At 55.6% G+C, this 27,989-nt stretch overlaps 2 protein-coding genes across 4 annotated transcripts in view; one reads left to right on the forward strand and one right to left on the reverse strand.

Moving 5' to 3' along the window:
* Aanat (aralkylamine N-acetyltransferase) overlaps window positions 1-1,140 on the forward strand; it is a 4,458-nt gene extending 3,318 nt beyond the window's left edge. Inside the window, exons 2-3 of the mRNA XM_021175979.1 lie at window positions 119-320; window positions 835-1,140. Of these exons, the coding sequence (XP_021031638.1) occupies window positions 119-320; window positions 835-1,140 (508 nt within the window). The remainder of the gene's footprint in view (window positions 1-118; window positions 321-834) is intronic.
* A 1,068-nt stretch (window positions 1,141-2,208) lies between these two features.
* Rhbdf2 (rhomboid 5 homolog 2) lies at window positions 2,209-27,989 on the reverse strand. 3 transcript variants are annotated; one of them, XM_021177493.2, is made up of 19 exons: window positions 27,918-27,989; window positions 14,320-14,495; window positions 11,362-11,561; window positions 10,241-10,365; window positions 9,383-9,578; window positions 9,101-9,304; window positions 8,432-8,560; window positions 7,983-8,101; window positions 7,700-7,900; window positions 6,357-6,468; window positions 6,064-6,138; window positions 5,773-5,934; window positions 5,461-5,567; window positions 5,262-5,325; window positions 5,071-5,165; window positions 4,773-4,848; window positions 4,561-4,661; window positions 4,225-4,378; window positions 2,209-3,473 (listed from the first exon to the last, which is right to left on the reverse strand). In XM_021177493.2, the coding sequence occupies exons 3-19, from the start codon at window positions 11,503-11,505 to the stop codon at window positions 3,054-3,056; spliced, it is 2,484 nt and encodes an 827-aa protein (XP_021033152.1). In that variant the 5' UTR covers window positions 11,506-11,561; window positions 14,320-14,495; window positions 27,918-27,989; the 3' UTR covers window positions 2,209-3,053. The 3 variants fall into 3 exon arrangements, with proteins under 3 accessions (XP_021033152.1, XP_021033150.1, XP_021033151.1); XM_021177491.2 differs by having other exon boundaries at window positions 9,101-9,578; XM_021177492.2 differs by lacking the exon at window positions 14,320-14,495 and having other exon boundaries at window positions 9,101-9,578.

Raw genomic sequence — 27,989 nt, forward strand, 5'->3', positions numbered from 1 at the left:
GGGAGGGAGGGAGGGAGGGAGGGAGGTGTGCTCTAGAGTAAGAAGCAACAGCCCAGAGTCACACGTTTTTCCTAGCTCGGGCAGGATCACCCGAGTGACCACTTCTGTGCACAAACAGCAGGCAAAGTGCAGAGCAAGCAGCCTTCATCTTGCCTTCTGCTACAGCCTTTATCTCTGTCTCGGGTACCTGTCCCCTCTACTTGGATGAGATCCGGCACTTCCTAACCCTGTGTCCAGAGCTGTCACTGGGCTGGTTTGAGGAAGGCTGCCTTGTGGCCTTCATCATCGGCTCGCTGTGGGACAAGGAGAGACTTACTCAGGTGAGGGCAGGGGGAGCTCTCAGGGATGGAAGTCTCTCCTTCAGAAGCAAAGCGTGAGTACAAGCAGCAGGACCCCTCCCAAGGCAAGAGCTCCCTGCCCATCCCTTTAGAGCGGCGGTTCTCAACCTTCCTAACGCCGAGACACTTTCACACAGTTCCTCATGTTGTGGTGACCCCCCCAACCATAAAATCATTTTCATTGCTACTTCACAACTATAATCTTGTTACTGCTATAAATTGTAATATAAATATCTGTGTTTTTTTTTTTTACGGTCTTAGTCGACCCCTCTGAAACAGTCGTTTGACCTCCAAAGGGGTCACAACCCACAGGTTGAGAATTGCTGCTTTAGAGTCCCGAACTGTAGGACTTTAGATGTAGGTAGCAGTGGGGTCCTGTCTGGTACGAAGGGAACCCTGGATGCTCGTGGTACTCAGGATCCTTTTGGTCTGATTGGGTTTGGAGAAACAGGTGTAGCAGAAGTAACCCAGATATCTGTCCCTTGCCCATCCCCAGGAGTCGCTGACACTACACAGGCCCGGAGGCCGCACAGCCCACCTGCACGTACTGGCGGTGCACCGAACCTTCCGGCAGCAGGGCAAGGGCTCTGTCCTGCTGTGGAGATACCTGCACCACCTGGGCAGTCAGCCGGCCGTGCGCCGGGCTGTGCTCATGTGTGAGGATGCCCTGGTACCCTTCTATGAGAAATTTGGCTTCCAGGCTGTGGGCCCATGTGCCATCACCGTGGGCTCTCTCACCTTCACGGAGCTACAGTGTTCCTTACGGTGCCACGCCTTCCTGCGCAGGAACAGCGGCTGCTGACCCAAGCTGTGAGCTTGGCCATGGCGAGGGTGGGAGCGGCAGCTCGGGGGCTCCGGTCCACTTCCCATGTCACAGCTTCCTCTGCCTCCAGCCCATCCAACTAGAGCTGGCTAGCATGAAGGGAGACAGCGGTTCCCAACTGGAGTACAGAGGTAAGGGCCAATAAAGAGGACAGGAGGTGGCTTCCCTTAAGCAGAGGCTGCTGTCTGTCCCCAGAGGACCTCTTGCCTTCTGAACTGTGCACAAAGGCAAGACCAGGATGGGGAAGCAGGAACAGAGGGGGTTTGTCTCCACATTTCCTCCTCTGCCTGCTGTTTCTGTGCTCCAGTGCAGTGCCCTGGTCCTTGGGAGCCCTCACTCCTGGCCAGGCTGACATCCCTTCCTAGCTCCGAACGCTAGGGATGAGGGGCAGCCAGGAGCCGGGACTTGTTAATGGTGGCATCCTTGGGGTAGGGACATGCTGCAGAGCCACACCAAACTGCAGTTGGCCACCAATGTGCCGGCCCACCCACCTGCCTCCCTGGTTCCCCCACCAGCCACAGGACTGGCACCTCTGCCCACAAATAAAGCAGCTATGTCCCCAGTGGCTGTGCCTCATGGGTGTGTGCAGGGTCGTCTTCTAGCTGACTGGAGCAAACACGTGGCCTCCTCCCTGCTGGCCCACCTCTCAGCAGGCCACTCCTGCTGCCCATCAACCCCTGATGTCCCCAGAGCAAAGGCAGAACAGCTGGGGTTGAGGTCTCAGGGCTCTACACGTAACCCAGTTCTCTCCGGGTCCTTGGGGGCTCTGCTGAGATCTCAATCTGGTTTCTAGTTCAACTAAATGACAGAGATCCCAAGTGTTCCGGTCTGCTTCAGCCTCACGGCCCCGGAGCTTTCTCTTTCAAATAAAAACATTGTTTTGGCCAGGGCGGTGGTGGCGCACACCTTTAATCCCAGCACTTGGGAGGCAGAGGCAGGCGGATCTCTGAACTGAACCCAGGTTCTCTATAGGAAGTGAGCCATCTCTGTAGCCCCAAGTTCTAGCTTTCCTTCTCTTGAAGGTCTAAGGCAAAAGGCAGTATTTTGATAAAGAATGTCATTTAATAAACTTGAGACGTCATCCGTACAAAGTTAGCGTTACTTTACAAAATTAGGACCATAATATAAATTGGAAAAACAAAAAAAAACAAAAAACCCACCAGTCTGGGCCTCAAGCCTCCTCTGGGAGCTAGTCCTCAAGGAGGCTCGGCCTGCGGCCACGCAGGAGTGAGGACAGGTGGCAGGGGCATCCTGGGATCAGAGCCAACCTGTGCAGCCAGACACATGCTGGAGCTAGGGCAGCTGATGGGCTTAGGAGAGCTGGCTTCTTTGCTTAACAAAAGCCCCTAGCATCCCTGTATAGCCATCTCTCCTTGCTTGTCACCCCCCGTAGACAACAGCCAGAGCCTTCCCCACAATGCTCTATGTCCAGAAGCCTCAGGAGCAGGCTCACGAGTCCACGGACAAACACAGGAAGGGCTTGAAGGACAGGGAGGAGAGGAGAAACAGGAAAACGGGGTCATAGCAGCATGGTAAGGACCTCAACCCTGGGGACAACTGAGAGAGCAGCTGTGTGTCTGGCGAGGTCACAGTCACAGTGTCAGTGGGGAGACAGCACCCGCAGAGGCCAGAGGCCCAAGAAAAGTTATCATCTCTATAGAGCCAGAGAGGCAGGCAGGGCCTGGGACCCGAGCCTCAGAGAAGCAGGTGTCCTGGATGTCCCCTAGACTTGGGTCAGGAACATTCGGACCTGAGAAAGGGAGGTGTCACCTCCTTGGGGAGCCTGCCTTTACTGCCCGTCTCATCTGAAGTCAGCCTTGAGTGTGGACCGAGCTACAGGGCCCCACCAGTCTGCAGACACACGGCCCAGGGCAGACACACAATCTCTGCAGTCAGTGTAGCACCTGGTCTAGCTCGTACTTCTCACAGAAGCGGCTGGTGAAGGGAAAGCAGGTGAGGTACTCGATCCAGGGCCAGTTGATGGGGTAGATGTACAGCCACAGCACCAGGGAAGCAAAGAGCCCAGCGAAGACCAGCAGCGACACGAGGATGAGGGCCCGCTTGCGGTACTTGTCGCTGGTGCCGAAGGTGATGTAAGGCAGGAAGGCGAAGGCCAGAAGCATGCCGCTGAGGAACCCGAAGATGTGGGCGATGTTGTCTATCCAGGGCAGGAGGCCACAGATGAAGAGGAAAAGCACAATGGCCGACAGGTTGAAGAAGGCCTTCCACGGCCGCTCCAGCAGCTGCCAGCTCTGGAACAGCTCCACGAAGAGGCAGGCGAGGAGGCCGAACTGCGACCCGGCTGGGCCCACCTGGGGTCAGGGAGGAGAGATGTGGCCGCTGACGCTGGGTGCCAGGTACCAGCTGTGGGGCATATCTCCCACTCGGAGGATGCCACAGGAGCTGCTGGCCTTGCTCTGTCCAACCCTGCAGCAAACCTGGGTGTGCTCTAACCCCGTGCTTAGCACAAGCCAGCCTGTCCTAGGAGACTACAGGCAGTGGAGAGATCTCAGGCCAGAAGGAGCAACAGACTCAAGACCTCTCCTCCTGAGGGTGGAGAGGAGCCAAATGTAGGGTTTCACAGAACAAGGAGCAAGGATCTCTGGGGACTCAAGTATCTCTGTTCTCTCCTGTCATGAATTAAGAGGCTAATCAATAGGTTCTACCTTAGCTGCCCATCTATCGGTAAGTTTGACACAACAGGGACTCTGTGCCCTTGTTGCAGATCCTGGGGTGGGACCAGAGCAAGAAGCAGCAGGTTGGTCCTTCCCATAGGCCACAGTGATCCTCCCCACAGGCCACAATAGTCCTCCCAACAAGCCACAATAGTCCTCCTGACAAGCTACAATGATCCTCCCCACAAGCCATAATGGTCCTCCCCACAGGCTACAATGGTCCTCCCCACAGGCTACAATGGTCCTCCCCACAGGCTACAATGATCCTCCCCACAGGCCATAATGGTCCTCCCCACAGGCCACAATGGTCCTCCCCATATGTTATAAAGCTTTAGATCCAAAAGGAAGGGCTCATCCCACCCTCTGCCCTTGTCTCCCAAGTTTGTACCTCTGCCCGGTAGGGGAGGAAGATGGCGCTGGCCAGGTTGCCTGTAATGCCACTAAGGATGAAGATGATGGAGATGCGGTGCCAGCCGGCCAGCTTCTCTAGGTCCCTCAGGATGGTCATTTGGAAGACCACAGACACAAGGCAGTGCACTATGCTGGGGTAGGCACATGAGCACCATCAGCCTTCCCTGTGTGCCCATGGCCACCCGCAGGGCACACCACAGCGCAGTCTAGCACTAGCAGGCTGAGCCGGTGTGCTCCGTCCGGAAGCCCTTTCTCCGGCACCCAAGAGGGGAGACATAGGAGTCTGAGCATGGGGCAACAGGGTGCCTCTTACCCAGCATGCAGGAATAGAGACAGCCAGATCCGGTAGAACTGGTCAGGGACCTCAGGGTTGAGGAAAGGCAGGAGCCCACACACCTTGTCCAAACAGTGCACCTGGGTGGGAGACACAGGGTCAGTAGTTCTGCCCTGGGAGGCAAGCCAAGTCTGAGGCTTGCAAAGGATAACGACCCCAGTGGCCCTCAGAATCCCTACAGCTTCCACTACCTGGGAACACAGCGTGGCGTCTTCATGGAAATAGCCATGCATGAACTCACAGTACTCCCGAGTGGTGATCTCGCAGCTGTGGACAGGGAGCAGACGGCTGTCAGCGTTCTAAAGAGCATCAGCCTACTCAGGCTGGAGCCCAGCACCCGGGCACGGCAGGCAGGATGGGACAAGCTCCTTTCTATATCACTGCCCCTCAATCCCTGCTTCCCCCCCCCCCATCACCCAAGAGCAGAGAACAGAAGACAGTTACAGAGGTCCATCAGCCTGCAGGGGTTGGTTGGGGGCATCGGCTCACCTGCCCTTGGTGCCGATGCAGCAGGGGCGGCCTTTGATCTTACAGTCTATGTGCAACAAGCCCGTGTGGTTGCTCTGGGCCTGCTCTGTGCAGATCTAAGAGACAGGGGACCAATGGCAGTGGGCCTCATGACGGAAAGCCAGCTGTCCCCACCCTCATCCCAAAGCTTTCTCCATGGATCTCCTACTCACCGGCCACTTGGTAATGTCATCAGGCCAGATGTGGGCTCCACTGGAGGCAGGCTCTTCACAGGTCCTGGAAGCAGAGGTCAGATTGAGCAAAATAAAAGGCTGGGATGCCCCAGCCTGCCACACCCACCCACCAGCATCACAGATGGCAGCTCCAACAGCTGGGTGCCACTCTGGACCCATAGGAGGCTCTCAGCTATACCTGGGGTCTTGGTGGCACACAACCGCCGATGGCTGCTTCTGGCTCAGGTCAGACTTGTCTGAGGGCCCAGTATCATTCTGCCACTTTACGAACGTGGCTAAAGTCTCCTAGAGGGTGGACAGGCGACCGGTCAGGCCGTGTCAGTCAGATGGTGTGGGCAGTGACCCCCGCAGGACAAGGGCTTTTCCCACTTCCCCAGGAACTGGTACTTCCTAGGAACTACTGTCCAGCTTTCCAAGCCTGGCTTTGGGCTGGGGAGGGAAGGAGGCCAGCAGGGGCAGGGGCAGGGGCAGGAGCAGGGGCAGGACCCACCGAGCAGTCCTTCTTCAGGGTCTGGATGCAGCCCGAGCGGTCATTCTGGACACAGCAGCCGGAGGTGCGCTCGATGTCGCGCTCCCTCAGTACCAGCTGCTCAATTTGCTGGTCCTTCCGGATGCAGGGTGAGAACTTTGCTCCCAGGTGAATGAGGTCAATCTGGAGTGGGGGAGGGGCTGTGAGCCAGTGCCCCATACTTGGAAGCGGTGGGCGGGGCACCCTGCCATCCACCCCTCTGCCCAGTGTGGAGTGGCAGGATACAGGGCTCCGGGGCATCCTGGGCCTCACCGAGCTGGGGCCAATCCAGAAGTTCTCCTGCTGGATGTACTTCACGCTCTCATACACGCCTCTGTTCTTCAGCACCTATCAAGGAGGTAGTTTGTGGCATTAGAGGAGCCAGAGCCCTGGGTGTGAGAAGAGAAAGGGACAGGGGTGGGGGCATCCCCAGAAAAGGGCCTCTAGAAAGAGGCTATGAGGCATCTCCAACTTGGGCCAGGGTACTGTGCTGGGAGATGCTTGGTGCCAACTGTGTCAAAGCTCCTTGGGAGAGGCCGGGACCCCCCAGGAGGAACCCTACTCACCAGTTGGGTGGTGACGTGCTGGGCAAAGCCCACAGGTGCGATGCCATAGGTGCAGATCACCAGCAAGGTGATGATGATATGAACGAATGTCAGCCAGTAGGTGAAGTAGGGCCTGTCGGGGGAGGCTTCCAGTCAGCCTGGCAGAGCTCATGCCCCGCCCCTCACGTCCTTCACCTGGGCACGGCAGGCATTCCTAGGCTCTTGGATCACCCCAGCTCAGCCTTCCCCACAGAAGCTTGGGAGGTGCATCCCCAAGTGTCTCTCTCAGTTCAAAGCCCACGATGGCTTCCCACTGCCTACTGCGTGAAGATCAAAGCCATCCCTGCTGCTAACTGGCAAGCCTGCCTGTGCTCACCTGCAATTCCTGCTCACCTCCCCTGCTTGTGCTTCTGGACCAGGCCACGGCCCCTGAAGCCCCAGGGCCTTTGTGCACACTTCACATCACTGGGGGGGCCCCACACCTCTGCTCACGGCATCCCACCCTAACAGCACCTCTCCACCCCAGCCGCTCGCCTGCCACTCCTGCCCTTTCTTACTTCACGTAATTTGGAGCCCGATGCCTATCAGGTCACACTGTCAACCACACTTTGGCTATCACTCTTTAATCTCCAGTTTCCCTGAACATCTCTGTGACCAGCTTCCCCCAGGATCCTTCACTCCAGGCGCCAACTCCCTTTGTTCTCTTTTAACCGCCTTTTGGCTTTGAGAGAACGTTTCTCTATGGAGCATTAACTAGAAGTCACTTATTTAGACCGGGCTAGCTTTGAACTCATAGACCTCTGTCTGCCTCTGCCTCCTGAATACTGGAACTAAAAGCATGTGCCAGCATGCTGGGCTTAAAAGATCATTTTAAAATTATTAGAGTTGTGTGTGTGTGTCTCCCCACATGACTCACAGGCATGTGGACATCAGACGACAACTTTGTGGAGTCGCTTCTCTCCTTTCTTTTTGTTGGTTCCGGGGATCAAACTCATCCCCAGCCTCACTGAACCGTCTTGCCAGCCCCAGGGCACCTGCCCAGGCGCAATGCCCCTCTCTCTGGGCTGCGTCCCAGAGACTGCATATGGTTGTGCTTGATCAATGTTTGTTGACTGACTGACTGACTGCTGTCTGGGGGCCATGTTGAGGATAAGGTAGCAGTGCCAGCTGGCTCTCTCCAGGCTACAGGGCGCTCCCTGAGCATGTGTGTGCCTGGGAGCTTGTCATTACCTGCAGGACCTGCAGGAGGCGCTCTTGGAATGCTTACTGACCGAGAAGGGGCCATGTTTGGGGTGAAGAGGTCTGAGAGGTTTGGAAGCTCTAGCCACTTAGCCCTCTGCTCAGACTGGCTCCTGGGGGCTCACCGGTGGCTATCGAAGCTCTCCAGCTGCCGCTGCACGGTGCTGCTGATGCTGCGGCGATAGCTTCGGTTCAGCCAGTTACCCACAACGCCCAGGCCGTAGTGCCTCTTCTTCCGGTCAAACGCAAAGTGCTTTACTTTGGAAGCAATGCGCTTGCCACGCTGGGTCCCGGGACCCAGGGCTCGGCCGCCGCTGTATTCTTTTCTGGTGATGACAAAGGCTCTTAGCTTGAGGACCCTGCCAGGGCTCAGCAGGGAGGGGCTGGAGAGTCCCACCAGGTACTCACAGCGGGATGTGCACTCCATCCGGGGAGACCGGGGAGGCAGAGTGTGGGACACCTCGGAAGTAGCTGGCAGAGAGTGGGGGGGACTCAAAGACATCGTCAGGCATAGAGCTCATTTCTTCCTGGAGTAGAGGGACACCAAGGACAGTGTGAGGAGCCACTGCCCCAAGGACCATTGTAGCACTCCAATCAAGGGACAAGACAAAGCTATACAGTCTCTTCAGGATGGAAGGGCAGCCGCATGCTTGTCACCCCTGACTTTCCCAGCGGGTTCGTCCTCCACTCCACACCCCCTTCTAAGGGAGCCCAGACCAATGGCTCACAAAGGCCATACCCCACCCTGCCTCTGGACCTTCCTGGGATCCCACAGGCCACAGTCAAGGCCAAGGTCACTCCTAGCTCTCAGGCCACCCCATCCCCCGCCCGCCCGAGTCCACACACCCCATGCTTGCCTTACTAAAAAAGGAGGAGTCGAAGGTGTCAGCTCCATCGACAGCATCCTCCTCCAGGAAGCTGGGGTAAGCGAAGCTGCGTTTGACATGCCGGCACCGCTGCCCAGTCGCATCTAGCACGGAACGCCCCTGGGCATGGAACAGAAGTGTCAAGGAGGACTCAGAACCCCAGGAACAGGTTGGCAAAGGCACAGGACATTGGATAAGTAGATGGGCTGAAGGAAGTACTCAGAGCAGGCCAGGATGGGGCTCTGGCTGCAGCCGGCCCTACACAGCCTCTCCTTCCAGTAATCAGGATCAGCTCTCAGCTCTTCCCTCACGAGCTCTTGCCTGCTAATGTGAACAGGTGGTGCCCAGGCACTCAAGGCATCCACATCCAATACTGTCATGCTCATGTCTTGTCCCCTTGCTGCAGCCTCCTGGCCCAGCACACCAGGCCCTTCCCATCGGTCTGACCCTTTATCTCCCCCCCCCCCCCCCCCGCCACTCCTCCCATAACCCATAGCAGAGGAGGCGCTGAGGGCTCACAGGGGAACTAGGGCCTGAAGGACATAAGTTCTGGCCTTTAGGGTGTGCGTGCATTCACTACTCTGACACAGAGGGTAGACATGTAGGTGAGTGGAGTGGCTACCCTGGATGGAGACATACATCCTTCAATGCAGACCTTACCTTGAGGAGGGCGGCGGCTGCCTGAAAGCTCATATGGGCAACAGATATCCTCTTGCGGCGGGGCAGATGGGAGTAGCCAGAGCGGACACTGGTGAAGGATGTGAGAGAAAGGACCCCTGGAGTCAGAGGTGGGTGGGCAGCGTGAGGCCGGTCCACCTCGTCTGGATGGCGGAAGGCCCTACCCCGAGCCAGTGGATCCACAATCTGCAAGAGACGTGAGTGAACAATGTTGCCCAGACCCTGGGAGAGCCACTTGCTGCCCGTCACCTCCAGGGGGCCCACCTTGGGCATCTTGCACGGTTTTGGAGACTCAGTGCCCTGGAAGGATGGCACCTCCTGGCTGGGCAGCTCCAGTTCTCTCTGGCACGAGGCCTTGAGGCGGCCGTAGTGCACGCTGCAGTGGTGCAGGCTGCGACGATGCCAGTTTTGTCGCTTGCCCTCCCAGTCGCCGCTGACCCCAAACCACTGGGCTGTACTCCTGCAGAACAGATACGGTGTGGGCAGAAACCTGTGCACGCACCTGTCCTGGTGCACAGGAGGTGAGGGCGAAGGTACATGTGTTAAAGGAGGAGGCAGGGGGATGGTGGTACATGTGTGTGTGTTGGGAGGGTGATGTGTGAGTTGCGGGTACACGAGGTACACGGATATGAGGTGACGGGAGGCCATGGTGCACGTGTTTAGGGAAGGTGGTCTAAGGGATGGCGGTGTGTATGGGGAGAGGGGACTTGAGGGTGAAGGCATGTGTGTTCCTGTGTGTATATAGGGTAACCAATGGACCATGGACCCTGCCATGTACCTTCAAGGCCCTAGGGAATCAGTGAGCCTTCCCTGCACCCCCCCCCCTGAGTTTCCAGCTACAGCCCAGTGACCAGGCGGAGAGTGAAGGCTACCCCATGAGAGGTGGGACTGGGAAGGCTGGAGAGCCCCTCTGCAGTGTGCTGTGGAACTTCCTGTCAGGTGCACAGGCCCAGCCCCAGTCCCCTCTCATCCCATTAACACCATCACTTCAGATTCTGGCCTTCCACGTCTACAGGGAGCTGCTACTCCCTGACTGTCTACACTGCTGGAAAGGGGACACAGGGCTCAGGCCCCGGGAAAGGCCAGGCCACTGGGGTGACCAGGCGGGGCTCAGGTGCTCACTTGCGGATGCTCTGGGACAGGGAGGCCTGGCGGCGGAAGCCGGGGCGCTTCTCCACACCCTCCTGCCATCGTCCCCGGGGCTCCTGTAGGCTGACACTCTTCAGGTAGGCTGGGTTCTTGCGCCTCTGTGGGGAGGCAAGGAGAACATGAATGAGTGTCTAGGCCACTCACCTGTTGGCTGCTTTGGGGCTCCCATTCAGCCCTTTTTATTGCAGAGTTGAGGACATAGCCCAGACCCTTTAACACGCTAGCCCGCTGGCTGCACTCAGTCCTCATTATGAACCTAAAGTGAGCATTTTCTAGCAAGGTCTGGGGATACAGCTCAGGTTGGCAGTGTGCCCAGCATGCTTAAAGCCCTGGGTTCCTGTCCCAGCACTACCCACCCACCCCCACCCCCACCCCCGGTGCGGAGGTGAACACTTGCCACTCAGCACCTTTCTACCCAGGAAGTAGAGCAAGAAGGACCAGCAGTTCAAAGTACTTGTTGACTATAGAGCAAGTTCGAGGCTAACCTGGGCTACACGAGACCCTGTCTCAACAAACAAAACACAAGTTTTCCACTATACAAACCTCAGTGCAAACCCTCCCTACCCATGATATGCCCATATACCAGAATGTTCTGCCTCTTCTCACGTGTCTTAGAGCACTCTCAGGGTGAGCGGGTGGCCCCAACATAGCTCCCCTTTATGTTTCAGGCTGTGTGCAAAGCCCACGCTATTTGGGGCCTGTTTTCAATGAGCTCTTTATGGGGCAGGAGTCCCAGATGGACGTAAACAATGACCCATCCCCCTAAGAACAAGGCGCTGCAGGGGTGGCTGCTGGCACTGTGGGACCCCATGCCCACTCAGGCCTCCACAGACAGCCCACAGCAGGGCCAGGGAGGGGAACTGTAAACAGCCAGAGCCCAGGCTTCCCAACAAGGCCTTTTCTCAGGGACAGTGTTCCTTGTCCCTGGGTCACCAGGCAACAGAACTCCCAAGTTCAGAGTTCAGAGCCTTGCTCCCTGCAATCTTTCAGGCGTACGTTGAGGCTGCAGGACTGTCAGTAGACTGAGATGGAAGAATGTGTCTAGTTGCTGTGTGGGCAGTCACATCTGTGGCCTGTGGCGGGCAGCCTCTCACCTCAGGAAGCATGCTATCCTGGTCGCCGGGGGCCTGGCTCTCTGGTGGCGGGATGGTGATGGAGAGGTTGGGTGGCTTCCGGCTCTGCAGGCGGCTACCAGACACAGATGGGAGGTTGCTGCCATTCTTGTCAGCTGAGGCCATGGTGGGCACGATGCTAGAGGAGAGGCCAGCACGGGCATCCAGAGGGGCCGCAGGACCTGAGAGGATGGAGACCTTGGCACTAGGGAAGGCCACCCAGCACCGGCACATGCCTACCCCGTGTGGTCTCAGGCCCAGCTCCAGAGAGAAGTGGCTAGACCACACCTGGGCGGGGGGAGGATCTTGGGGTCTATTTCTGACTTTGATTTACATCTCAGTCTCGCCGGGGTGAGGAAGACTTTGACTTCTGCCTTAGTCCCTTGGTGGTCGGACTCTCTGCTTCGGTGAGAACCGAACCACCAAAGGAGCAGAAAGAAGTGGGTGTGGTCGGAGCAAGTCAGTGGCCAGGGTGGGGGCACAGACAAAGGGCCCTTCCTTGGTGCTGGTGGGAGGCTCAAGAGACGACCAGACACACTACTGCCAATAAAGTGCTCTTGGGGTTGCTGGGCAGGTACCAGCTGCTGTGACCAGCGATCAACCCTGCAGGGCAGGTGCATTTCCTGGGGAAGCAGGCCTAGAGTTATGCACAGGAAGTGGTGGCTCAGTCTAATTCCCAGAGGGAAGAGAAACCCACCATGTAGGTCGCCCGTCCCATAAGGCTGCCTAGACCCTCCTTGGAGTTAAGCGGAAGCCACTTCTAATGGTGTGCACCTATGATCCCAGCTGCTCAGGAGGCTGAGGGAGGGAGGGCCTTTGGTTCCGGAGGTGGAGTGGGGTTCAAGGCTAGCCTAGCAACATAACAGGCCTCTGTGTACAAGCCTGTGATCCCAGTACTTGGAAGACCGAGGACAGAAGATTGTGAGTGTAAGGACAGTCTGGACCAGCCTGGGCTACATCTGTTAGAAAGAAGCGAAGGAACGAGAAAGATAATTGAAACTACCACTAGCCTGGGATTTCTCATTTTCTTCTTCCGTGTCAGGCTGGCCTTGAACCTGCTGTATCTAAGGGGGATCTTGAATTCCTCATTCTCCTGCCACTCCATCCCATGTGCTAGGATTACAGCTGTGTATGTGGTACTGGAAATCAAGCACAGGGCTTCATGCCTGCTAGGTAAGCGCTCCTCCAAATCAGCCATATCCCAGTCACTAAACAAAAGGACTGAGTGTGGCAAAGCAGACACTGAGCTGGGAGGCATCCCTCAGGGCGGCCACTCTCTCCTGGAAACAGCACAGGTTTTTAAAACAGCTGAGGTTCTCTAGTCTGGTCTGGGCGTCTTTCCCTTGAGGACACACAGACTGGCGTCTTTGCCTTTGACAGGCAAGGCCTCACTAAATGGAACACACCAAGACTCCATTCCTGATGGCTGGGCACACAGGTTGCCTTGGCTACTGTTGGTCATGCTGTAAGGTGTGTAAGACAAAGATCTAGAAGTGGGAGGCCGGGAAGAGCAAGGCTGTGGGGCATTTTGGTGGATCTGGACAGACAGTCCTGTAAAGAGAAGGCCACCTTTCCCTGCTCAAGCCACTGAACCCCACTGAGCCCCACTCCCTTCTGATGTCTCCCAGGCACCTGCTGTCTGTTTCTCTCCCTGCAGCTCTGGGAAGCTCACAAGTCAATGACCAGCAAAGTGCCAGTGGGTGGTGCCTGGGCCACCACACGGAGGCTATGTCCATCTTGTCTGCATGTGTGTATGTAGTCTGTGTGCCTGCCTGGTGACTGCACATGAACATTAGTGCACAGTAGGTATGTCTGGTGCCTGTGGAGGGTAGAAGAGGGCAACAGATCCCTGAACTGAAGTCACAGAAAGCTGCTTGCCACCACGGGCATGCTGGACTGACACTAAGGTCCTCTGTAGGAACAAGAGCTCTTAACGGCTGAGCCATCGCTCTGGCCCCTAGCTCTCTCCACCTTCACCCTTCTGTCACTGTCTTCAGACAGCAGAAGAGGGCATCAGATCCCATTACAGATGGTTGTGAGCCACCATGTGGTTGCTGGGAATTGAACTCAGGACCTCTGAAAGAACAGTCAGTGCTCTTAACCACTGAGCCATCTCTCCAGCCTGACTTCCTATTCTTTAAGGCTGAGCTCCTCCATGTGGCCTCCAGCCACATGAGCTCCCCTCCCCCAGCTTTGTCCCTGACTATCCACCCCCTCAGCAGACAGTGGGTGCCCCCAGATTGACCTGTGATAGTTTTGGCTTGCCTTAGAGAGAGAGAGAGAGAGAGAGAGAGAGAGAGAGAGAGAGAGAGAGACAGTGCCAGCCCAGAACCACCGTCACTCAGGCTTCCTCCCATGAAACAAAGACAACGAGATACTCGATGCGCAAAGCAGCCACAAAGCATCCCTCCAGCGCGGCCCCACACACTGCTGGAACATCCCAGTAGCGTGCTCACCAGAGATAGAAGGTGACAGCTACCAGATGACCCAGGTTGCGACCCACACATACAAAGAATGCACACATTAAAACAAAAAACAAAAACCAGAGGTGTGGGTGCAAGGCTTTAAGCCCAGCAGTCAGGAAATAGAGGCAGGCAGATTGCCAGGGCTATAAAAGCAAAGTCCTATCTCACATAAAAAGGGTAACAAACAGAAGTTGAGACAGAGGTCAGCACATGGTCTGGTGTGTTCACGGTCCTGGGTTCTATCTCCAGCAGGCGCCCACAGATGCTAGGTCTCTGCCTGCACTGGTCACTCTGACTGCTGATCACCACGTGGCAGAGAGCACCTTCTGGCTTCTGCCTGGATGCCACTTCCCCAGAGAGGCTCTCCCTGCTGCCTGAGATGCACCTGGCCCCACTGCCTGCCAGTGCTCATCTCTGAGGCTGAGCTCATTGTCCCCAAACCGAATAGAGGAGTAGAGGTCTCGAGACCACCCACCTGGCCAGCCGCTTCCTTCCCCTCAGATGTGCGGGGCTGGGCTCCCTGGGCTGGCTGAGGGTGTCTACACCATGCTCCAATCCTTTCCTCAATCTCTGGGTCTCCTGGGGTCAAGGTGGACAGATGGACTGACAGATGGCTGTGGGTCAGGCAGGGCAGCAGCCAAGCAGGCCAACCTGTGAGAACAGACGCGCAGGTGAGGGGGTCATGCCAACTGCCAAATCTTCCCATTTTTTGGACCTTAGTCTCTCCATGCATCTGCCCATCTCCCACAGGGGCAGGAGACCCTGTGTGTGCGCCTCGTGGTGTTGATCCAGGTGGCAGTGACCATGGAGTGTTGACCTGCCACCACTCAGACATGGAGCCAGGCATGAAGCTCTGCCCTATCCTATTCTGTTTTTAATATCACCTTTAAAAAAACATTTTAGCCTTTAGAGATACGGTCTCATGCGTCTAGGCTGGCCTTGAACCTGCTATGTAGCTGAAGATGGTCTTGTACTTCTGATCTTTCTGCTCTACCTCATAAGCACTAGGATGACGGGCATGAGCCACTACTCCCAGTTCACTATCTCGTTACTAGAAATATTAAATTCACAAATCCAGGAATTGTTGTTGGCTTTTTAAAAAAAATTAATTAATCTCTCCCCCCTTGTGGGCACCAGCTCATCAAGCCTCCATGGCAAGCACGTTTGGGAAGAACGTGTGTAGGTGCTTTGCCTGAACGTATGCCCGTGCCCCACATGCATTCCTGATGCCCACAGAGGACTGAAAAGGGCCTTGGATGCCCTGGAATTGGAGTTACAATGTTTGTGAGTGGCCGTGTGGGTGCTGGGAACTGGACCACTCAGCCGTGTCTCCAGCCCCGACCGCAAGCACTTTTACCCGCTGACCCACCTACTTTACCCTGACTACTACTACTTCTTTTTTTTTTTTTTTTTTTTGGTTTTTTGAGACAGGGTTTCTCTGTATAGCCCTAGCTGTCCTGGAACTCACTTTGTAGACCAGGCTGGCCTTGAACTCAGAAATCCGCCTGCCTCTGCCTCCTGAGTGCTGGGATTTCTAAGAATCGAAAGATGGGTCAGTCCTAACATGCTTGCCATAGAACACGTGGGCCTGAGTTTGATTTCCAGCAGCAGCAACAACAACAGAGCTGAGCATGGCGTTGCGGATTTGTAATCCCAGCCCCGGATCAATGGAGGCAGGAATTGATACATGGGGTTGGTTGCCCAGAGGTCAAGTTCCAAGGCAGCAAGGGACCCTATCTGAAAACAAGAAAGGTGTGTGTATGATCCCCGAGAACGACACCCAAGGTTGTACACACACACACACACAGATGGAAAAAGGGTTGGGTCTGGAGCTAGCGGTGAGTTAGTAGATACAGTGCTTGCCATGGAGGTATGAAGAACCCATGCAGACCCACCAACAGCAGCACCTGGAACCCCAAACACCTCCCGTGGGACAGACGACCTTCAAAAGCCCAAGGGGCAGGTAGCCTGGTGTACACACAGCAAATGAGGATGTTTTCTGGCCTCCACCCGCACCACGCACCACGACAGACACACCCCACTGATGCAAGTGTGAACGAGTGAAAGAGGGAAGGAAAGGGACCAAGGCTGTAGCTCGATGTCAGGTGCCTTCCACGTATTCAGGAGGCCTTGGCTTCAACCTCCAGCACTACAAACACAAACTTTAATTTCCATGAGGCGGCCTGATACTAGGGCAATGGAGACCCCTCCTGCCATTTGTTTGGTTTTGCTTTTTCTTAATAATTTACTGATGTAGAATCCACACAACAGAACATTAACCATTTGAAAGAGAACGCCACGGTGCCTGTGTTGTAGAAAGCCCTGTGCAGGCGTATACTACAAACAAGGCACAGGAGCACAGCAGGTCCTCCTTGGAGTAAGCTCCAGGAGCAACTGGGAAGTGGTACAGTACCTGGGCACAATTAGTGTCATGAGTGGCAGGCCCTGCTTAGCCCTACGCACACCTACTGTCCCTCAAATCCTTCCAGATGAGATGTTGCTATGCTTCTGATTTGTAGGCTCAGAGGGGCTGATTAACTTACCCAAGCTCACACAGCAGGGAACGGGTGCACCTAGGATCCAAGTCATCTGACAGTGGGTGTGAGACACCTTAGGAGTCTGGGCCCCTCCTTTCCTAAAGCAGGGGTACATTGGTGCTGGAAGACTCTTATCGTAGGGCCAAGGGAGTCACCCACGCAGGGAGCTATGGTCTAGCATTATAGTGACTCTCAAAGCATGATTGGCAGAGGCCTAGGCTGCCCAGAGGCGGCCTACCATGCATGGAGAACTGGAAGTAGGGGCTGCTGTAGAGCCAGGTGATCTGCAGACCCTTCTAGGCTTTGCTGTACTGAGGCCTGTAAAACTCTCCATGTCACAGACCCAGAGCATTAGGTGGGGAGGAGGCAGAGCAGGCCCAGGTCATTACTGCTTCTTTAAGTGGGACCAAGGGCCTCAGCTTTGGCTCCATCACGCCAAAAGTCCTGTCCCTCAGCCCTCTGAGATCACAGATGGAAGACACTAGGGGCTGGACTGGCAGACTCTGAGGAGCCCTGCTAGTCACACGTAGACACTGCCAGGGGAGAGTTCCAGGACAACAGCCTCACCTGGGGCCTCCACATAGAAGCTCCTCAACTGGCCTGGGACCAGGGTGCAGGGAGAGGGCATTACTCTGAGAAACTGGCACCAAGGGAGAATGGCAGGCAGCAAGAGAGAGAGAGGTGGCAAAGAAGGTCACCAGCAGAGATGGGTCCAACTTTCTGCACCCTGAGAACACCGCCTGTGGCTCTCTAGCTGACAGCGATGAGAGCCTTCTGGAATGAGGAGCTGAAGGCCCTGCCCAGGAGTCAGCAGGGCCGGCTTGCCCAACTCAGCCAGCCAGACTGGGATGGTTTGAATGCGAGTGGCCCCACAGGCTCATGTGTGAATGAAGCAGTGAACTGGTTGGGAAGGATTGGGAGGTGTGGCCTTGAAGGAGGTGTGGCCTTGTCGAAGGAGGTGTGTTGGTGGCAGTGAGCTTTGAGGTTTCAAGAGCCCGCATGCACCAGGCCGGGTTTGTTTCTTTCTCTGTCTGTCTGCTGCCTACAGACCAGGATGTAAGGATTCCGCTACTTCTCCAGCAACCATGCCTGCTGCTACCAAGCTCCCTGCCATGATGGTCATGGCCTCACCCTCTGATACGGTAAGCAACTCCCCAGTTCATGCTTTCTTCTATAAGCTGCGTGGTCATGGTGTCTCTTCACAGCAAGAGAACAGTAACTGAGGCCCAGATCTCTCCCCTGCACCTCTGCCAAGCTCCTGTCTCTGAGGCCCTGCAATCTTATGCCAGCCTTGCCAACCTGGCCAATCTCTGCTGCTTCTTTTTTCCCCAACAAAATATTTTTATGATTTGGGAATTTTATAAAATGTACTCCTATCCCTCTCGCTTCCCACGCCTCCAGAACACCTTTCTCCCCTTGTGTTCCTCCCAAACCTACCGAGTTCAATTTATGTTACCCAGGTACTCATTGGAGCATTGTCAGACTCCCAGTGGCCAGCCCCTTAAGAGAACTGAGTCTTCCCCCATCCACATCCCTGCCAGAAGCCACCAACTGTGAAGAGTCACACTTAGCATCTTTATCACTTTTTGTTTGTTTGTTTGAGATAGGCTGTCCTGGAAAACACAAAGACGCGTGTGCTTGCGTGCGCGAGCACACACACCCCCCACCCCCCCACCTAGAGATCCACCTGGCTCAGCCTCCCCAGTGCTGGGATTAAAGGTATGCTCTACTGCCTGGACCTTATCACAATTTTTACAGACTCTCTTCAATAGCTTCTCTCTCTCTCTCTCTCTCTCTCTCTCTCTCTCTCTCTCTCTCTCTCTCTCTCGGGGGTGGGGGGAGGTTGTCACAGAAGCCCCTCAATGTCGCTCACTCTCAGTTTTGACTCTACAGACATTAATATCACTGCAGAGGAAGCTTTCCTGCCCACAGAAGCTTGGCCAGGGATCAGGGACATCCACATGCATCCACATGGCCTCTGGTGACAGCAATGGTCATAGATAACACGGACGGCAGACTGTAACATGGTCTCTGGCGGCAGCACAGGCCATGGACCACAGAGGTCTTTCCTTAACCCAGAAAACGAACCATTGTTCACCTCTGGTGTCTTCTTGTTGCTCAGAGTCTAGGTGATCATGCGGCTGGCAATGTGTCAGGGGTAGGACCTGTGCAGGCTCCCGACTGTGACACGCCGCCCTGCCTTCCGCATCAGCTGCCCTGCCAGTGCCCTGGGAGCAACCTTTGTATTTACTGCGCTTCTAAGGCGTGTCACCTCCAGGAAGCCTCTCACCACCCTGCTCTGTCTCACGCTGCATCCCACAGCTCCTGACAGCAGGAGCCCCCTACTCTAATCTCCCACCCAATCACTGCCCATCAAGTCCTAGCTGGATGAGTCTGGTGAGGGCAGGAGTCTGTGCAGCTGGGGACGGACTGCATGGATGCTGGGCTGAGGCCGTCTCTCAAACTCTGCACTTGGCTCTGGAAGTCACTCACCTTGCCCAGTCCCTCTGCAGGGCTGGGATGGAGGTCTCTGGGTGCTGGCTGAGGATGAGGCCTGGTGGCCTAGTTCCCTGGTCGTCCACAAACACTCTTACCCCTCTGAGGAGCTGCCCCTAGAGCCCAGGCCATTCCAGCTGGTGACAACCCCTGCCCCAAATATACCCAGGATCCCTCCCACCCCACCCCCTAGCCAATCTCCACATGGAAAAGGCAGACATGACTTATGGCCACAGGACAGGGGAAGTTTGGGACAATCTCAGGGTCCCCTAGAAAGAAGTCCGACGGCAGGGGTGGGTCAGAGGCTGTAAGGAGTCACATGCCATCTGTGAAGCCAGCACCGAGCTTCAAATGATGGTCCCTAAGCTGCATCCCTGTGCCTCAGTTTCCCTTCCTGTCCACTGGCAGTTGGACAAGGTGATGGCTCAGACCTGCTGACCACAGACAGCCTGGATAATGAAGGTTTTTCTCTGCTACTTTCTCCCAGAACTTCTCCTGACCCCTCTGCCCCAACCTGGCACGGGGGCGAAGTCCAACCCTTCTCAGGACTGGGCGGGCTGGCAGCTGCCTGGCACAGTGGTGGGAATTATCAGATTTGCTCTAGTCCCCCGTGTGACCTATGTCCATGAAAGGCCACAGAAACTAGACCAAAAAAAAAAAAAAAATTGCAGGAGCCGCCCTGTGCGCCCGCCACTTATCTCCCGCCCCCAGAGGTGCTTGCTCACTGCAAAGGAAATTGTGACATCCTGGGAGCAAGCTTCCTCTTGCCCACAGTCATATCCGCCGAGCTCTCCGACCCTAGACTTGCTGCCCAGCTGGCCCATGGGTGGGGGTGACAGGGACCAAAGCCAGGATTATGGTCTCTGCCACCTGCTCAAGTTGGATCCTGGTCTAACTTCTAGGGAGAAGTCTTTCTCACAAGAATCTTTACCCGGAAACCAGGGCGGAGGGGTGTCAGTGTTTCCTCTTCCTCTAGGGTGGTGTCTACCACGGGGTGGGGGTGGGGCAGACAGAAGAAGAATGCAGTGTAAAGCTGAGATTTCCCCCGCCTCCCCCCCCCGACCCCCCCCCTCTGCCCCAGGAGCCCTTGGTAGATGGCCTCCACTAGGGGTCAGCGCGCTCTCCAGAGAGCCTTCCGGATAGCACCACCCACAGAGTGGTGGCCCAGATTAGGCACACAGAAACACAGGCTCAGAGACTACCTAGAATGTCCCACAGAATCCGGTTTCCCCACAAAGGGTGGGGCCCAGCCACTCCCAAATGAGGCAGGTCCAACCCAGGCATGATAACATGGTAGGCAAGGTCACCCTCAGGGGGTACTCCCCCAACCACACTAGGCAGGGTGCCCTCCCTTCCCATGCAGGTGGCATATGCTTAGATTCCTCCCTCTCTGCTCCAAGAAGGGGTAGACCTGTACCCACAGGTCTGACCTGACGCACCCCCACTATCCTGGAAGCCCAGCGTTATTAATGATTCCCTACACCTGTAAGCTCTGTAGACTTGAGGAAACAGAACATTGAGGGAGCATGTATTCCCAAACAAGCAGGCGCCTGATGTAATAGCCAAGGCCACATATGGGCCAGAAATGTGGGCAGCGGGAGGGGCCAATGGACAAGAAGTGGGTAGCCCTCTCCCCTCCATGGACAGGGGCAAGACCATTATTCACAACTGGATATGGCCAAAGGGGGGTGTTACAAGTCACAGAGGGCTTAATAAACTACACCTGCCCCAGAAGCCTCACTCAGCCACGTCCTGGGGCATGCAGAGAGCGGGCAGAGGAGAAGGGGGTGGTGGCAGACAGACCATATGCCATGTCCTTGTTGAGTCACAGGATGATGACAGTGTGGGCTGGGGGCAAGCAAGTAACTTCTCTCCCCGGTTTCCCTGCCGCAGAAACCAAAACTGCATCTTCCCTCCTGTGGCCCTGCTGGGAACCTCTGAGTTTTTGAAAGCTGAAGAGAGGAAGTGGAACCCTCAACTGTTGAAATCCCGCTAAGAAAGAAAGAAAGAAAGAAAAAAAAAAAAGGTTTCTGTTGCTGGCCTCCCAAAGCTTGACAGCCCTGGTGGCCGTGGAAGGCTAACCCATGTAAGACAGACTGTCATCTAAGAAGTCTCCAAATTGGTGCTACACAGCCAGTGACTCATTGCAGAGCATCTCCTGGCCCTGGGAAGAGGCAGGAATGATGGAGCCAAAGGCAGAGAGGTGAAGAGGCCAGGTCTGGGGCCAGGACCCAGAAAAGGTCACAAAATACAGAACGGGGGGTGGGGGGGACGGATGCATCGAATAGAAGCTGCAAGGAACACAGAGAAAGAACAGAGGGCTCTGTGCTCCTTCCTGAAGTGTTTTTTCCTCAGAGGTATGGGCCACAGGTGGTAGCACAAATGTGGCATGTGTGTGTGTGTGTGTGTGTATGGCTGTATGGAATCCAAAGCCTTATGTATGCCAAGGCACCACACTCTGTTGGCCTGCACAGGCCGGGTGGCCACCCACAAGAAAAGAAAACTGGCTTGTGGGTTCACAGGCTGCACAGACCTCACAAGCAACAGGCCTCCCCCACAGAGCCCTCACTTCTTTCTCCCCCTCTTCTTCCCAGGGCTTGTGCCAAACTTATTTCACAAGACCAGACCTGCAGGAGCAGGCCCAAGGACTTGGCAGCCTGCTGGCATCTTTGGGGGTATTCCACATTCAGACCCTAAGCTCTCGGTTCCCTCTGACCCAACTAGAGCAGCTTGGGCACCATGGCCCACCACAGGCACGGGAAGCGGGCACGAGGTTCCAGGGAGCTGCCAAGAGCAGAGCGTATGTGAGTTTGTCTGTGTGGGTGTGCCACCCTGCTCTTAGAGAGGTCCAGCCCGGGCTCCCCCTCTCCCCATCTATCTGGCCTTTCTCTGGACTGGACTACTGGCCAGCCAGATCAGCAGAGGTGCAAATGCCTTCTGCCTCTGCTGGGGACTCTTGTCCTAGGAGCAGCTGAGGCAGGGGACAGTTTCTGTATCCCCAGAGCTCAAGATACAACAATTGGGCATGGGTGTAGCTCAGTAGCAGAAAGCTGGCTTGGCATGCATAAGGCTTTGGATTCCATACACACACACACACACACACACACACACACACACACACACACGCACAAGATGCTAACATACTGGGAAATGGGTATGCACTAGGAGCTGCAGCTCAAAGCTCCTCTGGAAACTTCATGACTCTAGAAGCTGCTGGCATGTCCCCTCCAGCCACAGAGATGCAGGTGCTCTGAGTAGAACTGAGCCCTCTCACACCCCAGGCAAGCAGCAGCAGATCATGTGGCAGGGCTGCAGGCTGGGATGCTGACCACAGCTTTAGGGGACAGTACAGAGACAGCCAATGGGCGGCTGGGTTCTAGGCTACTTGTCTAGCCGTCTGGTCTCCAGAGAAGACTATATATTCTGTCCCACTTCTGCTGCCCCTCCCTGGGGGTCAAGACGCCAGGACAAAGGAGGCTCCTACAGAGGGAGCGGTTCACACTGGGCACCACATCAACATGAGCTTGCTTCCATATGGAAGCTCTGCCTGTCATAGGAACATTGGCGACTGGGAATTGGGTTTTCATCAGTCTTCAAAACCAGAAGAGTACAGGCCCAGTGGTCAGGGCAGGATGCGGTGTAGCCTGGGAGGGGGTGGGTGCAGGGAAGGCTGAGTAACGTGGTGATTTTATTTCTCTGGGCTTCCCTGACACCAAGATGTGACACACCACACTGCTGGGGTTTCACCTGATACTGGCAAGCCAATCGCCCACCCAATTTCCATCCACCATCTTGGAGCGTGGCTACAGAGATAGGAGCTGCCTGACTAGGAGAAGCAGGGCCAGCTCTACTGTGTGATTGTGAGCAAGCTACTTAAAACCTCTAACTCAATGTGTTGTTTATGTGGGTTCTTGAGACCTGGGTGTTTCTGTCACCAGTAACCAGGGCTCATCTATCATACAGCATGCTCCACTGAGGGACAAAGTCTCACCCTATCCTACAGAGTCCTTGCATAGTGTGGGTCCTTCAGCCAGAAACAGGTGGTGCCCAGGTCAGGTATGAGTGCTCTAAAGCACCAAAGGATTGCAGGTTGCCCTGAGATGTTTTCCTCAACATACTCAGGACAGGGCGCTCGGCATCCTGCCCAGATCTCCTTCTGCAGGGTTGATGCCTCTCAGCAGGAAGGGAACACGCCAGCTAAACACTTTTTGGCTTGTAAACCGTCATTAAGAAGCTAATAAACTTGATTTTCCAGAACTCTGCCCTGGGGCACCCTACTTCCCCAGGAAGCGGCTGGTCCCGGTCACAGTGGGTGCCAAGGGAACTTGGACACAGGGCCATCCAAGCTGTGCCCACAGCAGGTGAACCTTCAGTGCTACCTGCTAGCACTTTGGGGCAGTGTAGGACTCTCATGGCATGCTGGGAGTCAGAGTCAGGGCTCACGTGTGGTCTGTCACGGTTTCCTCTGTGAGATGGGATGACAGGCACTTACATGGATGGCAGGCAGACCCTGCATGTACAATGCCTGGTGCACCAGCAGTAGTTAACTAATGGCTTTTCCCCCTTGGCACCATGACCCACCCACTCAGCCTATGAGCCAAGAGCCACGTGACAAGATTCTCCCTGACAGTTTGAGTTATAAATCAAGGCTCACTGATGTTCAATCTCTGCGCTGGGGCTGTAGCCCACTTGGGTCGTGAGTTTTTTTTTATATTTTAAAGAATTACTTTTATTTTTTTCTCTCTGTGTGTACAGGTGTTTTTATCTGTGTGTATTTCTATATCCCACGTACAGTGCCCGTGGAGGCCAGGGGAGAGTGTTGGGTACCCTGGAAACAGAATGTCAGATGTTTGCAAACCAGCATGTGGTTGCTGGGAATTGAATCCAAGTCCTCTGCAAGAGCAGCTAATATGCTCTCAGCCCCTGAGCCAGCTCTCCACGAGTTCTTAACCCTACCCCTCTTGAAACATGAAAAGCCAAGCGGCAAAAGGGCGTGTCTGGAGTGGCTGCTCCACCTGTGTAGCTGGGGTGCAAATGCCTCTGGCTCCGGAAAGCTCTCCTCTAGCATCCACGAGGATCGAGGAGTGGCAACACCTATAGCCCGACTCAGCTATCAAAGAGCTTTCACAAGCATTATCTCATTAACCTAGGGAGGGCGGAGGCCACTGTCATTATGCAGCCTGACAGATAAAGTCCCTAAGGGCCCAGCTGAGCCTTCAGTTTTCAGTCCTGTGTCTACCCAGAATACCACAACAGGTTCTGCACCCTTCAGGGACCCACCTGGAGAGGGAAAAGGCACCCTGTGCCAGGGACCCCGGGCGGGTAGCTCCCCTACACCACTGTGACACTGTGGACATGGGTTCAGTGGCCACTTACTGAGGCAGGGGAGCAGGGCTTTGCAACATGCTCACTCCCAGCCCCAGGGGTTTCTCTACCACAGACACTGTTCCTTGTAGAGTTCAGACCACCCTAACATACTTTCTGTTCTGACATCCCAGCAGCCTACAAGGCAGGGTTTCTCCCATGACCCAAGCCTGTGCCAGGCACAGCAGTCTTGCTGCAATGATGGCTCACTTCAGTGTCTCCACCAGTCCCACCCACACGTCCACAGGCCACCTCAATCCTACGAGGTATAGCGGAGAAACCGAGGTTAGTCTACTTAAGTGACTCCACTACACAGCTATGTAGAAACTGAGACAAGCCTACTCAAGTGACTCCCACCCTTCTTGCAGACTCGAGTCTGCTGGCCCCAGGATCGTCCCTCCTGGGCCTTAAGCGTGGAATCACCTGCCCCTCTAGCCAACCATGGTGTCTATCATCCCACACCCTGCCAGAACTCACTTGGCTCAAACCACTAAGTGGGGAGCCAGGACAGTGAAGCTGAAAGTCCCTTCCAGCAGCTGCTGAAACCCAAATGCTTACATCTGGGTCCCTGAATAAATCTGGTGAAGGGAGAATGGTGCCCAGTGACTCTCCATAGCTCTCTGAAGATGAGAAGAGATTTCCCTTATGCTGGTCTGCTGCCTGGGAAGGCCAGGGACACTTTGGGGCAGTCCCTTCCTCCCAACAACGGGGCAGGCGTGGCTGGCTCCTCTTGAGAGGTTGCTTGTGTGCCAAGAGCTGCCCGGCCTGGCAGCGTCCCTGTCCCAGGGCCATGCTGGCTGCTGAGGTCAGCCAGCACTCCTCCCCCAGCCTGTCTGAGCTGGATAGGAAACTAGGAGCTGCTCCCAACGGCACAGATGGTGAGGTCACTTTGGAAATCCCCTTGAGCAATGGGGCAATATCTAGGCAGGATCCCATGAGTTCCAAGGAGCATGCTGGATTGGGGCGGGGGATGAGCTGCTTGGAGAACACACCTCCCACATGCTGTGTGAGGGGATCCAGGCCCAGAAGCCAGCATCAAGTTACCCAAACACAAACATGAACACTTGCTGGCCCCTTGACATCTTCCTGCTGTCATCTGGTGCCTGTCTGAGACACAGTTTATACAAGTCATGGAGCTAGAGAGATGGCTCAGCAGTTAATAGCACTGGGTGCTCTTCTAAAGGACCCAGACTGGTTCCTAGCACTTCCAGGGCAGCTGGCAACTGTCTGTAATTCCAGATGGGGGGTGGGGGTGGGGGTCTTCAGCAAGCATCCCACCCACACATGTTGAACAGACACACAACCAAGGAGGGCACTGTCCAGAGCTCAGGTCACAAGAAAAACATCAGTGAGCTCAGAGTAGGCCTGAGCCCCCAGTGGTCATCCTGCTCCAGTCTGCAGTGATTTACCCCTGCTCCTTTGGAAGTCTCCTCCCCTCCCCCACAGCAGAGTGCATAGAGAGGGTGGGAGTGGGGCAGGTACTGACCAGAATGAGCAAGTGAAGCTAGAGTCACAGGTTTGGGGTAGGTGGCTTTGAGGAGGTCTGGGTGTTTAACTTTATGACTTCAGAGCCATATACAGTAGTGGTAACTGCTACATTGTAAAGGTCTGGTCTTCTGCTGGGTTTCTGAGACAGGGTCTTGTAAAGCCCAGACTGGCCTCAAACTCACTCTGTTACTGAGGGTGACAAACTCCTGACTCTCCTGCCACTACCTGCCAATGCTGGGACATCAAAGCACACACCACCAAGTCTGGCTGCACATCAGGGTTTTATGGTTAAAAAGACCAAAATCAACCAACCAACCGACCGACCCGAGACACCTGCACCGCCCCCCGTCCCACCACTCCCTTCTCACCCCACCAGGGCTCCCAAGCAAGAAGTCCAAAACTAGACAGGACAAAGGGAAATGGAAATATTAGTTGCTGGAAGAGAGGATTCTGGCCCTGACCTACCCAGCCAGCAACAGCCCCACCTCCATTCCCAGAAAGCTAGGAGTACAGCCCAGGAGCCCAACTCCATGGTTTTGGGGGACCCTGTGGGTGGAAAGCTCTTTACCAGCCTCCATCCCTCACTGTCACTCAGCAAATACTACAGCAGGGCCTGAGCTCACCCTGACCAGGATTCCTACCACCACAGGGGCAACCCATCCTGTTGGAAGGAAAGAGAGGAGCCACAGGCAATCAGTGGATCCCTTATTCCTTAGATGTTACTTTCCTGGTGTACATAGCTAGGGGAGTCAGTTCTGCGTTCAGAAGGAAAATTCCAGTTGGTCACATGGCATTCCCCTATCCGGGAGGCCTCAGCTCATCCAGCTTTGGGAAACTCCATGGGAACAGAGCTTGGTCCTGCCCTTCCTCCATCCCCTGGGCTACTCTGGCTTACCTTGAGCTTATCCTGTGTCTGAAGCTATCCTGGGTAGAGTACTACAGATCTGTGCTTCGCGAGAGCCACTGTTCCCAGCTCCTCCTCCACAGGGCCAGTGGCCAGCCGGCAAAAGATAGATCTGTGGCACCCACATAGGATACTTGCCAGGGCAAAGCCTGCCCACATACCTCTTTATCTCTCATTGAGATTCATCCTGGTTCTTCCCAGCCCCTGGAGAAACTTAGGTAGGGAAAGAAATTCACAAGAAGTACCCTAGTGGGCTGGTGGTCATAGGATGGTCACTCAATGTTGACTTTTGGGGGGCCAGATTCTGTACTGTGGGGCAGACCTGTAATGGCCAAGTGTCTCCAGGGATTGTCAAATATCCTTAGCGGGCAAAAGCACCCCTAAGCTGAGAACCACTGCTTGAAACCAAGTTTCATTTTCTTCTCCCTGACTACAATCACAACAGCACAACATAGATGCTGGGGACAGTATTTCACCACAAGATATCACCCACCCTGGAACCCCCAATGTAGCTGGTTGAGAAACAGCAACCGCTCCACCTATGGGGCAATTCCTCTGGTACACCTCACCTTCGCTCTCTATGTCCCAGCCCTACAGACTCGCGGCTCAGTGTTTCCTGGAGCTGGATCAAGGTATGGACCTGGCTTCCCTTCTGCCCTGGGGTTGCGGTAGAGATCTGGGTCCTACAGAACTTTCGCTCCCTAACTTTCAATCCAATGCAGAAACATCAGCTGGGGGCCCAACTCTCTAAACCCCTCGGTCCTTAAGCCAGGACTCCTGAGTACACTTTCTGAGCCTCGGACTACTCTGGCGGTGTGAGCCTTCCCCATCCCCCACCCCCGCACCTGTTACTACCACGCCGGCGAAGCTCCACGCACAAACTGCTGCCCGGGGACTTTGGAAGTTCACCCGGGAGACAGGGGAGTAGAGTCTTAAGGTCTAAAAGGGATTTCTGGTTGGAGGCGTAGTCGCATGTTCCAACACTGGGCAGTGCCCTCTCTTCCTCTCTGGGCTTTTAAACTTTTGCGCAAACCATGCGCCCAGACATCTGGTGACTGTGCCCCGGGGAACTCTTTAGGCGTCCTGGTCCCAGCAGAGGCCAAGGATCTGCGGGAGGGATCCAGCGGTCCGGCGGGCACAGAGTCCAGCCTCGGCCTCCAGGGCGCTCCGCGGGGCGCGCAGTCCCCGACCTTCCCCGCGGTGGAACGGAGCAGCCCCGTGAATCCCTAGCCACCCGCGGCCTAGCGGACCCGAGCTCCGCCGCACCCAATTCCCCGCGCTCACCTCTCGGAGGCCCCACGTCCCGGGAAGCGGCTGAGAGCAGAGTGGGCAGCGGCGGGGCGGCGGCTACAAGGC

The sequence above is a fragment of the Mus caroli genome, chromosome 11 (genome assembly GCF_900094665.2).
Source record: "Mus caroli chromosome 11, CAROLI_EIJ_v1.1, whole genome shotgun sequence".
Lineage (NCBI taxonomy): Eukaryota > Metazoa > Chordata > Mammalia > Rodentia > Muridae > Mus > Mus caroli.